Below are 15,036 nucleotides of genomic sequence, written 5' to 3'. Positions count from 1 at the left end.
ATCTTATCAGATTACCCCTCTCATTGCTCTATCCCGGGCAATGAAAAGGCCGACTCATTAGCAAAGGTGGGCGCATTAAATGGTGACATATATGAAAGACCAATCTGCTTCAACGAATTTTTAGTATTTGTCGTCAGAGGACACTCAACAGCTGGCAATCCTCGTGGAGCAATGGTGAACTTGGACGATGGCTACATTCCATTATCCCAAAGGTATCAACGAAGCCTTGGTTCAGGGGGATGGATGTGGGTCGGGATTTTATGTAATGTCCCGACTTATGTCCAAACACTACACCTTAGATGCGCATTTGCGGCGTATTGGGATGCGAAGGGTAGTCTGTGCGCTTGTGACGAGGGCTATCACGACATCGAGCACGTTGTCTGGGTATGCGCCGGGTATTTGGACGCCAGGTCTCAGTTAAAGGATTCCCTTCGGGCCCCAGGTAGACCACCCAATGTCCCAGTCCGAGATATGCTGGCAAATCGTGATTTCCTTTATATGTCCCTTATTTATACTTTCATAAAAACGATAAACATCCCAATTTAGCCCCTCTCTTTTTATTTCTCGTTTTTAGAAGTTTCCTCCTGCCGTGTGGAACCGATCAGCTCCAGACTGCCACTATGTAACCGCCGTCGCCCTTACCACTACGGAAACTGAACCGAGAGCGACTCGAGGTCCGATGACTTTTGAAGGATTCCCCGCGGGTCCGAAGAATACCATCCGCCAACCCGACCTACTAGACTGAGGCACTAATTGGTTCGTTGATCTCCCGTTTGTCCGAAGGTTGCAAGTTTTGCTCTTCTCTCCCGGTCACCATCTACGCATTCTCTCCCCTGTCCTTGATACAACTGCTTCTACACCGATTTTGGAAATAATCCCCCCTCTGAATATCTTGACCAAGCATAAGTCTCCGATAAAAAATCAAATTTGTATTCCGTATTCCTAGTTTTAAGATATTTGTAATTTTACCTCTTTGTTAAAACAATTGTCCCCCATCTTATAAATAGAATTGTATCCCTAGTTTTAAAACACCGGTGAAATTTTTCATAAATATTTGTTCCCCCTTTTGTGTACCAAACTATATTGTTAGTTTTAAGATAACTGTAAATATTTCCTAAAAAACTATTACTATTGAATTCCTTGTTTTAAAATTTTTCATAATTTTTTTTTTGCCCCCTCTCTTGTATATTGAATCTTATTTCTAGTCTTAAGAAAGCTGTAAAATTTTTCTCTTTCATAAAAAAAAAATTTCAACATTGTAACCTCCTAGTTTTAAAATATCCAAAATGTAAAAACAAAAGAATTTGGCACCGCCAAGCTAACGCATTTGTGCCTATCAAATAAACGAAATGAATAAAAAAAAACTAACTTCTATCTCTTTCCGTCGAAAAGTTAGTATTGGCGCCCTCTATGCGGTAAAATGTGGAACTAAAATGTTCTAACCAAAACATGACTCGTATTATTTACTACAATTCTTCTGAACATACTATAGAGCTAAATCTTACGGTTATTTCACAAAAGTGTTTAGTTCGTGCGAATCGAGTACTGATACACAACCATGCACTGCTAGGCCCCATGCAAAACTGACTAAGACACCACTTCGCTAAAAGTTTAATAACTTCTTTTAACAAAGCCGAATTCTTCGGCAAAGTTGTAGACAATTAAATTATCTTTCCTATTTTTACTAACAGTGATAATAAGATGCATAGAGTGACACCTACTGGCAAAAATGCGAGCTAGTGTTTTTTCTCCATGTAAATTGTTGAAAAATCCCATTCAAACTTCAGGCACGTTGGTCCGGTTGCTAGACTTGTCCGATTTGCTTCAAATTTGGTGCAAGTACTCCTGGTGGGACTAGGAATCGAATCAGGGGTAGGCCGATAAGGGTCATTTTTTCCTATCACTCTAATGTTGACGCCAGAAACATTTCTGTGCAACTCGAGACAAATTAATTAAATTTATATAATTTCGGGAAAGTTTCCCTCCTTCAAGTATTGTACGTCGTGATCGATCATTAGTGGTACAACACCAAACTAATCAAAAAAAATATTACCTCCCACTGATCAAAGTAACCCCATCCCCGAATCCACGACGATCAACCCAGCATGATGCAACAGCTTCCACCCGTATCGGTCGTTTTTGTTTATGTTTTTGTTTGTGATGTGAGTCATCCGTAGGAGACAGTTCATCCCAACAGACGTAAAAGTTACTCCTTTCGTATGTCGAACCACGCAACTTGCCGATCAGCGTTCCGTCAGTCCGACCGACCGTTCATCACCCACAGTTTCGAACACAACAGGTTCAAATACAATTAGTCAGCTTGTGAAAATGAGAAAGTTTTAATTGCGAAAATAGTTTCCCTATCGGATGCAGCCCACTTTGGTTTAGTCTTGCCAGAGGAATTTGTATCGTAGTAAATTATTCAGAGCGATTTATTTGATCGATCCAGAGTGGGGAGGGAAATTGATTAATTGTTAGCCGGAAATTTGGCCAATCTAGAAACAATACAAGTTTGAATCCTGCGGGAAGGGTAATGACTACTTACAGTTCTTCTAGTTTTGGTAGCATGTCGAACGACTTATTTGGTAAACTAGAGATGTTGTTGCTGCTGAGGTCACTGAAAGAGAAGAAAGAAGAAAAAATAATTAGCAATGTTTGTGTTGCTTACATCAACAGTGGTAAATGCACTCTGAACCGGAAGTAGTTCATGGGTGGTGAAAAATGTGCCTAATCATCATTTCTTCATAATGTAAACGATTACAGGATTAATTTATGAGTCCGAATGCCGATTCGGCTACTGCACGATTATTGGTTTGACCCAGTTACAGCATAAATTAGCCCACATCGTCAGAGCATCCCGCTGCTGATGGTGGTCATTTCGTCACGGTGGGAGTACCCAAAAAAAGCACACTTTGGCACTGATGATGGGGGTTCTTGTTGATGTAAAGCAACCCTCGTTTATAAATAGGAAGCAAGTCGGCCTAGTGACGGTTATATGTTACGGTTTTGTTGACTCTTCTTCTTTATCTGCGGCTTTCACGGAGTAGTTGGATCCGTTTGCCGGACGCTTTCCGGAACAGTGGTAGCATTTCCGAGTTGTTTATCAAATAATAACGTGGCCATCGGGTTGTTGCTAGGTTGGGTCATTTGTGTTTGGCTTAAAGATAGATCTTTTTGATGGAAAATATTCTACAGTTCTTACAGTCTGATAAACTTGGTTATAGTTCCGGTTGATAGAAGGTCTCCTGTGTAAATTTTTAGCAGAATATGTCATCATCAAAACAAATTTGAATTTAATAAATCACAAGTTATACGTAACCATTTTTTACAAATAAAAGTAAGTCTTCATAGAGATTTGTAGTAATGTTCAGCAGAAGACATTGAAATTTTTGGATTGTGCTAAACACGTATATGGCACCCCTATCCCTTTTGCATTGAACTGACATAAGTCAACATCTCAGCGGGCACACAAATTATGGACCCCACTGACAGTTCAAATTGTTCTGCTCGTTTTGCTCGAAGTTCGACCTTCACTATTCAGACACGGCACGGCATGCCTCAATCTTTAGATGCTTGTTAAAAAGTTTAAATATTGCACCGCCAATTGATGAAAAGTGTTGTTTTGGACATGTCGGTGAATAACAAAACTTTTCACCATGATTCACCAACAAATTGAACGAACTCGAGTATCACAAAATTGTGTCGAATGAAATCGATTCTGTTTATTGTGGATCGACCCTAACGCGACGTTTTAGATGTTGGCATAGAAATCATGGCGGCGTAGCAGATACCTGGTGCTAAACAAGCAAATATATTTAAAAAATCGCTCCAAAATGGATCCGGTTTCACCTCAATCTTACAACCTGTTTGCCGTAGACAGTAATAAAAGGTATTAGTTTGAATAAAGATAATCTTGTCCCAGAAAAAAAATCTGCATGTTAATCAATATCCCAGACTGGGAGTGACTTTGGTGGCATCGAAAAGATAACCATCGTTCGTATTATTTTACTCTGCTTTCCCTGATCTCTTTCAGACACCCATTTCGATCGATGAAGCATCTTCAGTGTAATCTGATTTTAGCCAGACTCCCGACGAAAGTAAAAGTGAAGTGCTCGCTCCGTCCGAACTAGGCAAAATGGATCAGCTCATAGCAAGCGTTCTGATACTGCCACGTAAGGATCTAATAACATCCGTCTAACAGCTGCGGTCCGTCTGCGGTAACCTTTGATAGCATCTAGAGTAACAGAAAAAAGGCAGTAAAAGTAGGTACCTATTTATTTTCGCCTGAATCAGTGCTTGCCGAAACAAGCCCCTGGAGGAGGCGAGGTTTTCGGTGATCGCATGGGTGGTATTTTTTGTGTGGAATCAGCAAACGAAAATAAAAGCGAAATGGTTCTAGGTTCTGACAACGACGTGTGTGGGGGTGGTCACAGCAGAAACACACTTAGATATGTTGTATGTACCTACAACATGTGTTGTAGGTAACAGGAGCCAGTAAACTTACAGACGGTGAATGCAAGACAGCAGTGCCAGTGGCAATAAAATTTACTGCCAAATCGTAGTCTGCTAGTCTATCACAATGCTTATCAAGATTAATGAAGCGGACTGCTCACTTGTTGGTGTTCTCATTTGTTCAAGGCCAAGGGTCGAGTGTATGGATTTTCAGATAAATTGGAAGTCGCACGGAGAGGATATTGAGGAGGTTTCACTACATGTTTCGGTACACCCAGAACACAACTGGTATTTGTCAGTCATTCCAAGTAACTTACTTGTTTTAAAAATGTTTATTTTATATTTTCTTGAATGTTAGAGAATATTGCTTGAGATATTTCATTAAAAGTTCAAATTTTAAATTCGCTTTTTACTCTAAACCGTCAGACTGATTATGGACCAGTATAGGAGGACCCGGGGCTATGCAAACCGTGGGGGTAATTCGGTCCCCTCAATTTCTCAGAAAACATTAGTTTTGACAGCTGAATCCAATTCTTTGGGTTTTTAGAAAGAAAATGCAAGGTTTTTTTTTTCATTTTTCTGTCATCCTCAAAACAAAATCAATATAAAGCTAAAATCGTGATTAAAGCAATAAATAAAAGTGAAAAATTAACAGGTACGTTAAGTGTTGATTTTTTGTGTTTCCAATTCATCTCGTCAGTAACTAGCACCATCTGGGTGTCTAGTTAGACGATGTATCTAAACTAGTACCCAAATTAGCACTAGTTAGACACCAAAAAATTGCAAACAGTTCACATGACATATGTGAACGTCTAAGCAACGGACTTATCCTGGGTGATGTCCCGGATAGCAAAACAGAAGCTCTGGTTGTCTGACGAGAAAACGAAAACTTCTGTTTTGCTACCCGGGACATCACCCAGGAGAAGTCAGTTGCTTAGACGTTCACATATGTCGTGTGAACTGTTTGGAATTTGTTTTTGTGTCTAACTAGATACCCAGATGGTACTAGTTACTGACGAGATGAATTCGAAACACAAAAAATCAACACTTAATTTAAGTTAGGTTTTGTGCCCTTAATGTACAAATTGGTTTAATCCAATTTTCCCCTTTGGGAATTAAGATTGCATAACAGGTGAGTGTTTTGGAAAACTTAAGGCTCCTATTTTATGCAATGCTTTTGTTTGGGTGAAAACACATATTTTCATGACGTTCATCCTGCGAATCGTGCGTACGGGGCTATGCGGACCCCCTATTTCATTAACCACCGTTCAGCGACGTGCGGCTGCGCACACGATTGCACATGCCACAGCAAAGAAAATACGTGATGCGCTAATCAACAGCTGTGACTACCCAGATTATTTTTTTACATGCTTTTTTTTATTTTTTGCTTCTTAAGATGTTTCTCCAGTAAAAATTTCACAGGTAAACATAAATCCATTGCATAAAAAAATGCGGTCCGAATTACCCCTACATTTTAGAAGGATGGAGAAACAAAGAGTTTTGCAAATCGTCATCTTGCGCTGTGATGGAGTGGTGCAAATGAGCTTTTATGGCACCAAAATGTAGCTGAGGTTTTAAACTAACAATTAAAACCTTTGACATAAAAATTCTTTCACATCTATCCACCTCAAAGAGCGATTTGGAGCATGCCCGTACATCATGATATATTGAATTCCGGTCAGGTTGGATTGTTCGGCGTTATTGCGAGTTCAATTACTTCCTTCCTTGAGAACAAAATCCTTTGCTATTACTGAATTCTTAAGGCTTTTTTCAAAAAAAAAAATATATCTAAATGAGTGACTCTCATTTCTTACTTTCTCATCTGTTAATAATTCGCTCCCTCAACTCTTTGCATAATTTGCTAGTCAATACCACCGTTGTTCGATCTGTACTGTAAAATAAGTGAAAAGTTCTATAGTGACGTGAAAATCGAAAAAGAGGGTAAACAAAGAGAGGCACTCATTGTAGATATGTCGTTTCGAATAAAAGCTCTAGAAATACCCTTAAGTGCCCTTTAAACTGTCCAGAAAAATAATGAATTTTTGAAAACTTAATCGGCCCACCTCTGAGTCAATTGCTAGTCCCACCAGGACTATTTGTACCAAATTTGAAGACCAACGTACCTGAGGTTTGAATGGGATTTTTCGATAATTTACACAGAAAAAAACCCACTAGCTCGCGTTTTCGCTATTATTTCACAAAAATGTTTGGTTCGTGGGATTTGAGAGCTGATACATAACCATGCACTGCTAGGCTCCATGCAAAACTGACTCAGACATCACTTCGTTAAAAGTTTAATAACTTGTTTCAACAAAGCCGGATTGACTAGCAGTCTTCGACAAAGTTGTAGACAATTAAATTATCTTTCTTATTTTCGCTTACCGTGATAATACGATGCATACAGTGCCATCCAGCGGCGAAAATGCGAGCGAGTGGTTTTTCTCCATGTAAATTGTCGAAAAATCCCATGCAAATTTCAGGCACATTGGTTCGGTAGCTAGATTTGTCCGATTTGTTTCAAATTTGGAGCAACTACTCCTGGTCGGACTAGTAATTGACTCAGGGACGGGCCGATAGGGGTCATTTTTTCTTCTCACTCTAGTGCACATACAGCTACAATTATTAAAATATCAGTTTCTCAACAAAAAATGGTAACGTATTCTTACGAAAAGATATCAAAATTTATACGCTTGTATACCATGCGGCCTTTATCATGCACGATATGGCTATATCAGCGTACTTGCTTCAAACTTGCGTCGTGATCCTTTAAATCAATCAGATAATCTTAAAAAACTTATACGGACACAGCGCTTGAATGCCGAAGATAAGGAAAATCTTCTCAAAGCACTTCGACTGTATTCCAACATATTTCACAGTGAAGACGAAAAACTCTCTTGTACTATAGCTATTAGGCATGGTATCAAAACGAGAGATGATATTCCTGCGCATTCTAAAACGTACAGATACCCAAACATCCACAAAGTGGAAAAACAAATTAATGGATGTTGACTGACGGCATTATCCAACATTCTATTTCACCAGGGACGTTTCCTATATAGATTGTTCCAAAAAATCCGTAGCAAGTGGCAAGAAAAAATATAGAATTGTGGTCGATTACTGAAAATTGAGCGAGAAAATTGTGGACGATAAGTTCCCCATTCCAAACATTGAGGAAATTTTGGACAAATTAGGCAGAAGTGTCTACTTCACTACAATTAATTTAAAATCGGGTTTCCTCCAGATTGAGGTTGAGAAAATCGATATACAAAAAAATTGCTTTCAGTACAGAAAAAGGACATTTCGAATTCATTAGAATGCCCTTTCGATAAACAAACGCACCGGTGACGTTTCAACGTGCCATGAATAACATTCTTAGGGATCTAATTGGAAAATGTTGACTTGTTTATTTAGACCAGCGAATCTCAACCTGGGGTCCGCGGACCTCTAGGGGGCCGTGAAGTAGTTACCAGGGGTCCACAAAGAAGATTATTTATCTCGGAAGGAGCTTTTTTGTAGCTGACTGAAAATAATATTCGGATAGTAAACAAAATGGATGTCAAGCCGTGGTGGTCCGCAATAACCCTGGGTAATTACGAAGGGGTCCGCGGGATGAAAAAGGTTGAGAACCGCTGACTTAGACGACATAATCATTTTTGGCAATTCTTTACAACAAAACTTGGAAAATCTTAACAAGGTATTGAAAAGACTTATCAAATCGAATTTGAAAGTATAAATCGATAAATGCGAATTTTTGAAAACAGAGTGTGAGTTCCTAGGCAACATAGTCACACAAGACGGTATCAAGCTTAACCCAGGTAAAATCGAAAAAAATCTAAATTGCCCAATACTAAACACAAAACGCAAATTAAAGGGTTTTTGGTAATCCTCGGCTATTATAGAAAACTCATCCGAGATTTCGCTAAATTAACTAAGCCTCTTACGAAATATCTAAAAAAGGTGCAAAAATCATTCATAATGACGAATTGATCAGTTGCTTTAATTATTGCAAACATCTACTAACACAGATCCGACAAATAAAGAAACTAAAGAAACTAAATTGAAAAGGAAGCGAAAAATACCTAGCTAAATACAAACGTGAAATAGCATCACGTAATACGGAAAAATCGACAAATTCTGAATTGTGCTACTATTATTTATTCAACCAGTTCTTACTAATATTTTTTTGTCACAGAAAGATGCAAATCACAACATGTAGTTTTTAGGAACAAAATTATACTATCTTCAAATCGCCGACTGCACTAAAATTTTTGTTGCATTGCAGAAAAATGTTAATTCTATCTATAGTTTTCGGCTTGGCTGTGCAAATTAATGGGTCTGTCCTACAAATCACCAACCTGAGCTTAAACCCTAGAATTATAACAATAAACTTGGGAAAAACCTACATAAGGGAAGGCAATCATGTATTAATACATACATTCGATTTGAATACCTTCCAGACAATCCTTAAACAATATGAGAATATCATTCAAAGATTAGAGCTAGTTGAGATCATTAAAATAAAATACAAATAAACAGACATTAATTTAAAAGTCCCATGTCACAACCTTTCTTAATCCACCTAGTGGTGCAATTGTGCCTTTCTCATATATCCAAACTATGATTCCTTAGCTGGTTATGCTCAATATAATCATGGAAATGTCTATTACATTCCAATCACATTTAGCACGTATCCCATGACTACCACAAAAGTGGAAGCTGACACGTTTTAAACAATAAAGCATAATCTCAGGGGGGGAGGGGGTTGTTGATGAAGAGGGGAGGTGTAAGGGTAAGTGGGAGGCGGCGACGTAACACCCAGCAGCATATTCTATCGTCCATTTTAACCTTGGTTTGAGAAAATCGGTTCAGTGTGACATTGCTTGTGTAATATGTCCGGAATCCGGGACTTCCGGGGTTGTCGATAGTGAACAATATATTCAAATAATATTTGAATTCAATCAGTGGTCTAGACCTGCGAATCTATGTAATTTGGTGACTATTCCAACAGATTTTAGCCTTTGAGGTATTACGACTGTATCGGTTTATATGGGAAATTCCAGTGTGACCTTACTAACCAACCTGTAACGTCGGAACCCACAGTCAGAATCGAATGAAATTCAATAGCAGTCAATGGGATTACTGTATGAGATCTTGTTAAATGGGATATATAACATAAGCAATGAATCACAAAAATATTTTTGTATAGTAATTTTACCACAAGATGGCGACTGTGCAACATTTTCCCCCGGGCGCGTTTTTTAGAAGGGGTCCACGGTCGGAAAATATCGTCCCTAATTTTTGATCTAGAGCCAAAAACTTTCTTCTGATTGGTTCCTTATGGCGAAAGCAAGCGACGTACGTAGGATTTTTTTTAATATTTTCATTTTTCAAGAAACTGCGCACTTTTGAGTGAGAAAATGCGGAAAATGTCATGAAAATCGATACAAAATTGTTAATTAAAAAACCTGTTTCAATCCACCTAGTGGTGCAATTGTGTCTTTCTCATTTCTCTAAACTATGGCTCGGTGGCTGGTTCAACATAATTATGGAACTGTCTATTATATTCTTAGTACACTTTGCACTTATACACAATGGCACGCCAGCCACGAACTTGATGAGCTACGTGGTGATGGTGAAACACTAGAAACAAACAAATATCATACTTAATTAGCCTAATCAGCATTAGTTCAATGTTATCTTCTTACTAACTCATTTTGTCATGTGGGGGTGGCCCAGCCAACATTTTGATTCACTTTTACTAATTAATCATACATTTATACGATGCAAAATGATTGTATAAAATGCATAGATTGGAGGCCATATAGGTACAATTCGGACTATAGATACATTGTGATATACGATGTATGTTGATTTCATCAAAATATTTATACAATCCTTCAGTTTTTTTCTTTTGAGTTTGTATGTGATTAGCTGTACAGTTATATTGAGAAACTTGTACAACTTTATAAACAAAATAAAATATTTCATAGTTGAAGTCGTTATTCTCTGAACATGTAATTTTAAATTTAAATTACCTTTTCCTGTCTCGATCCTGAGATCTCTGTATCCTCAGCGTAGCCGTTGCTTTTTTTTTTTTTACAATGGAGAAGACCTTTATGTCCTAACCCAGTACACGTGCTAACGGTAGGGTCCAATCTACCACACTGGGTGCACTGGGGGCGTGTCGGACTCGAATGGTGACCAGCCATTAATACCGACTAAACTCCATTGGGCTCCGCCATCATTCCTCCCAGGAACTACCTCTCGGTATTACTTCTGGGGGGATGGCTGTACTCAATGTACTCATTCACTCTCACTCACGCGATCATACATCCTGTATGAGGCTTACTTGGGTGCTCTCTCAATCACACTTTGATTCACTCTCAAACACTCCCACATGAGGCTGACTTTTGTGCTCACCTTTTACGTTCCATGCGAGGCTGACTTGTGTGCTCACCTTACTCATTCCTTGCTAGGCTTACTTTTGTGCTCGCCCTACCCATCCATGTGAGGCTGACTTGGGTGCTCACCCTATCACCTGATTCACTCTCAAACGTGCCACTCTATTGTACCTTTGTCACTCCCTCTGGCATCCCATGTGGGACATTTTTCTTAGGCCCCACTTCTGACATACCATGCGAGGCTGACTTTTGTGCTCACCTTTTTCATTCCTTGCTAGGCTGACTTTTGTGCTAGCCTCTACCAACCTGTGAGGCTGACTTTTATGCTCACCCTTAACATGCAGTGTGAGACTGACTTGGATGCTCACCCTTTCACTCCTCTGCCACGCCATGAGGCATCGATAGCTTAGTTCCAACATACTACGCTACGACCCTCCCGTCTTGGCATGAGGCAGTCCACTTATACGCCTATACACTCACTCTTCTGTCTTGCTTCGGGGTGGCTGGGTTTACCCCTTATGCGGTTACCATTCGCTGCGCCAACCTGCCTCGGCATGAACAGACCATTCACTCTCTTATTTTGCGCTTGGCCTTTTTCGCTCCAGCTAACCAATCACTAGTTAGCCGTGCCCGTCGTCTGTTGCTCGGTTCGCCAGATTACCTGTAGCCTACTGGCAATCTGGATGGTAGCAGCCGAGACTGCGTTCCACTTCTCCACCGTTTGACACATCCGATGAATAAGGGTATCCGGGGTTGTGTCCCAGCCACAGACGTCAAGCATTGCTCTTCTTTCGACGTCGAACCGATGACATACGAACAGTATGTGTTCGGCAGTTTCATCTACACCTGGGCAGTCCGGACAGACGGGGACCTCCGCGTGCCCGAACCTGTGGAGGAACTGACGGAAACAGCCATGGCCTGACAGGAATTGTGTCAAGTGGAAGTGAACTTCCCCATGGGGTCTTCCCACCCAGCTCGATATGCTAGGTATCAGCCGGTGGGTCCACCTACCTTTCGAGGAGTTGTCCCACTCACGCTGCCATCTGGCGACCGAGGTCACCCTGGTGCGCTCGCGGGCTCCTCTATTTCCACGTAGCTCAAAGCACTCCTCATCTTCCCGAATGACCAGCCCGACTGGCATCATGCTCGCTATCACGCAGGATGCATCGTGTGATACCGTGCGGTAGGCAGATATCACTCTGAGGCACATCACGCGGTAGGTGCTCTCCAGTTTCTGTAGGTAACTGGTTACCCTCAGTGCTCTTGACCATGACGGGCCGCCGTACCTGAGGATAGATACGGCAACGCCTACCAGTAACCTACGTCTACTGGCGCACATGTTTGAGCTGTTGGACATCATTCTCGATAGTGCCGCAACAGCAGTCGACGCTCTCTTGCACGTATAGTCGACATGGCTGCCGAAGGTCAGCTTGTCGTCTATAATGACTCCGAGAGACTTCAGACTTCGCTGTGAAGTGATCGCGACTTCTCCCACATGGATAACTGCATGTTGTGCCGACTTGCGGTTGTTGACGATAACTACCTCCGTCTTATGATGAGCGAGCTCCAGGCCTCTCGCGCTCATCCATTCCTCCACCGTGCTAATCGCGTGTTCTGCGGTTAGTTCTACCTCAGGAATTGACTCCCCGTTGACCTCCAAGGTTACGTCGTCGGCAAAGCCGACGATCTTGATCCCAGGAGGGAACTTCAGTCTCAGAACCCCGTCATACATGAGGTTCCATAGCACCGGGCCTAGGATCGAGCCCTGCGGGACTCCGGCGGTAATCGGAACCCTTTTCTGACCGGCATCGGTCTCGTATAGCAGTACGCGGTTTTGGAAGTAACTTTCCAGGATCCGGTACAGACCCACCGGTAGGCTAAGCCGGTGTAACGAGAGCGCGATGGCATCCCAGCTTGCGCTGTTGAATGCGTTCTTCACGTCAAGTGTCACTAACGCACAGTATCGAATACCTCGCCTTTTTCGTTGGATCGCTATCTCGGCAGTATTTATCACTGAGTTGAGAGCGTCCACTGTGGACTTACCCTTCCGAAAGCCAAACTGGTTGCTTGACAGACCGTCCGTACCTTCCGCGTACGGGGTGAGCCTGTTGAGGATGATCCTCTCAAGCAGTTTGCCAGTCGTGTCTATCAGACAGATTGGTCTGTACGCCGATGGGTCGCCTGGCGGCTTCCCGGGCTTCGGCAACAGCACCAGTTTCTGCCTTTTCCATCTATCGGGGAAACGGCACTCGTCAAGGCATCTCTGCATAGCTAGCCTGAACATGTTCGGGTTCGCTATGATCGCTGCCTTGAGAGCGTTGTTTGGAACTCCATCCGGCCCTGGAGCTTTGTTCATTGCTAGGGATTTAGCCACTGCGAGTAGTTCTTCATTCGTCACTGGAGCCACCATTTCGACCGTGTCCGCACTGTCTCGTAGTGCAGGTGGCCAGGGGCTTGTGGCTCGAGACGGGAAGAGTACTTCGATAATCGTTGCCAACCGGTCCGGAGACCGTTCTGGGGGTGAGGAGCCCCCTTTGGTCTTGGCCATCACAATCCGGTAGGCGTCACCCCACGGATTCGCGTTGGCACTCTCACACAGGTTGTCGAAACACGCTCTCTTGCTGCTTTTAATAGCCTTGTTAAGGGCTAATTTCGCAGCTCGAAACACTTCACGGCGGTTCACTCTTGCATCCTCGGTGCGAGCTCTTTGCATCCTACGTCTAGCTCTGAGGCAGGCTGACCGTAGAGCTGCAATCTCGGCACTCCACCAGTATACCGGGCATCTACCGTTTCTTGGCAGTGTTTTTCTCGGCATAGTGGCGTCGCACGCGCGTGATAGAACAGCTACCAGCGCATCCCCGCTTAGACTGTCGGTGTTGGCCTCCAGTCCCAGGGCCGCGGTGAAAGCTTCGCTGTCGAAGTGATTGGACTTCCACCCGCTTACCTGACAGGGATCTCCCGCCCTCGGATGCTGCACACCATAGTTGATCTTAAAGCGGATTGCTAAATGATCGCTATGGGTGTAGCCTTCGTCTACCCTCCATTCCATGCCTGGAGTCAGACTCGGGCTGGCAAAGGTCACATCAATCCACGCCTCCACTCCGTTTCTACGGAATGTACTAGCGGAGCCATTATTAGCTAGCACAGTATCGAGTTTCGCAAGCGCTTCCATTAGCGCTTGACCACTGCTATTTGTACAGCGGCTGCCCCACTCCACTGCCCAAGCGTTAAAGTCTCCCGCTATTACTACCGGTTTCCGGCCCACGAGGTCCGACGAGAGCCTGTCGATCATCTGGTAGAACTGTTCTATTGGCCACCTTGGTGGGGCGTAGCAGCTGCAATAGAACACACCATTGATCTTGGCAATCGCCACACCCTCGGCGGAGGGGTGCATTACCTCTTGAACCGGGAACCTTCCCGTTGTACAGATTGCCACCATTCCAGACCCGTCCGACACCCAGTTGCCGTTGCCGGCAGGGATGCTGTACGGGTCTGATAAGAGGGCGACATCTGTCCTCGACTCCGAGACCGACTGCCACAGCAGCTGTTGGGCTGCTGCACAATGGTTAAGATTTAGCTGTGTGACTCTCACGGCTTCTTCTTATTTAACTCGCCGAAGGGACACGAAGGTCCGCCCATAGCATGTTTATGGGCTTGCTTCTTAGCGGTGCAGATAAGGCACTTATATGCCTTAGTGCACCCCCGCTCTTTATGTCCCTCCTCGCCGCAGCGACGACATAGCTTGCTCCTATCTATGCCTTTGCATTCGTATGCTTTGTGGCCGGATTCAAGGCACCGATAGCACCTATCCACTGAAGGCGGCTGGGGTATACTAATAGGGCATACCGACCAGCCGATCTTCAGCTTCCCTTTCTCGGTTACCTTTTTGGCATCCGCAGCGTAGCCGTTGTGCATTGGTCTATGTGTACACCGTTGACGAGTGGTTGTATTCGCCCATCTTTTTTTATGGTTACGATTTCGAAATACCATAACCGAATTCAAATATGATACTCCAACATTGCTTGGATTTCAATGCGTGATATCTCGCTAAATGATTTTATTGGGGAATATATGCGAGTCTTCATGAACCTCCTGGGATCTTTTGGTAGATCAGCATGTGACATTAGTGACATTAGAACATAGTGAATATTCATGTCCAATTCAAAATAATAAGTAAGGATTA

General features: G+C 42.6%; 1 protein-coding gene across 1 annotated transcript in view; it reads right to left on the bottom strand.

Moving 5' to 3' along the window:
• Positions 1-15,036, bottom strand: part of LOC131679595 (follicle-stimulating hormone receptor-like) — a 72,933-nt gene that overhangs the window by 42,826 nt on the left and 15,071 nt on the right. Inside the window, exon 2 of the mRNA XM_058960335.1 lies at positions 2,546-2,617. Coding sequence (XP_058816318.1) covers positions 2,546-2,617 — 72 coding nt within the window. The remainder of the gene's footprint in view (positions 1-2,545; positions 2,618-15,036) is intronic.

This window comes from Topomyia yanbarensis, chromosome 2, assembly GCF_030247195.1.
Source record: "Topomyia yanbarensis strain Yona2022 chromosome 2, ASM3024719v1, whole genome shotgun sequence".
Classification (NCBI taxonomy): domain Eukaryota; kingdom Metazoa; phylum Arthropoda; class Insecta; order Diptera; family Culicidae; genus Topomyia; species Topomyia yanbarensis.
This window is presented reverse-complemented; position numbering and strand designations above follow the sequence as displayed.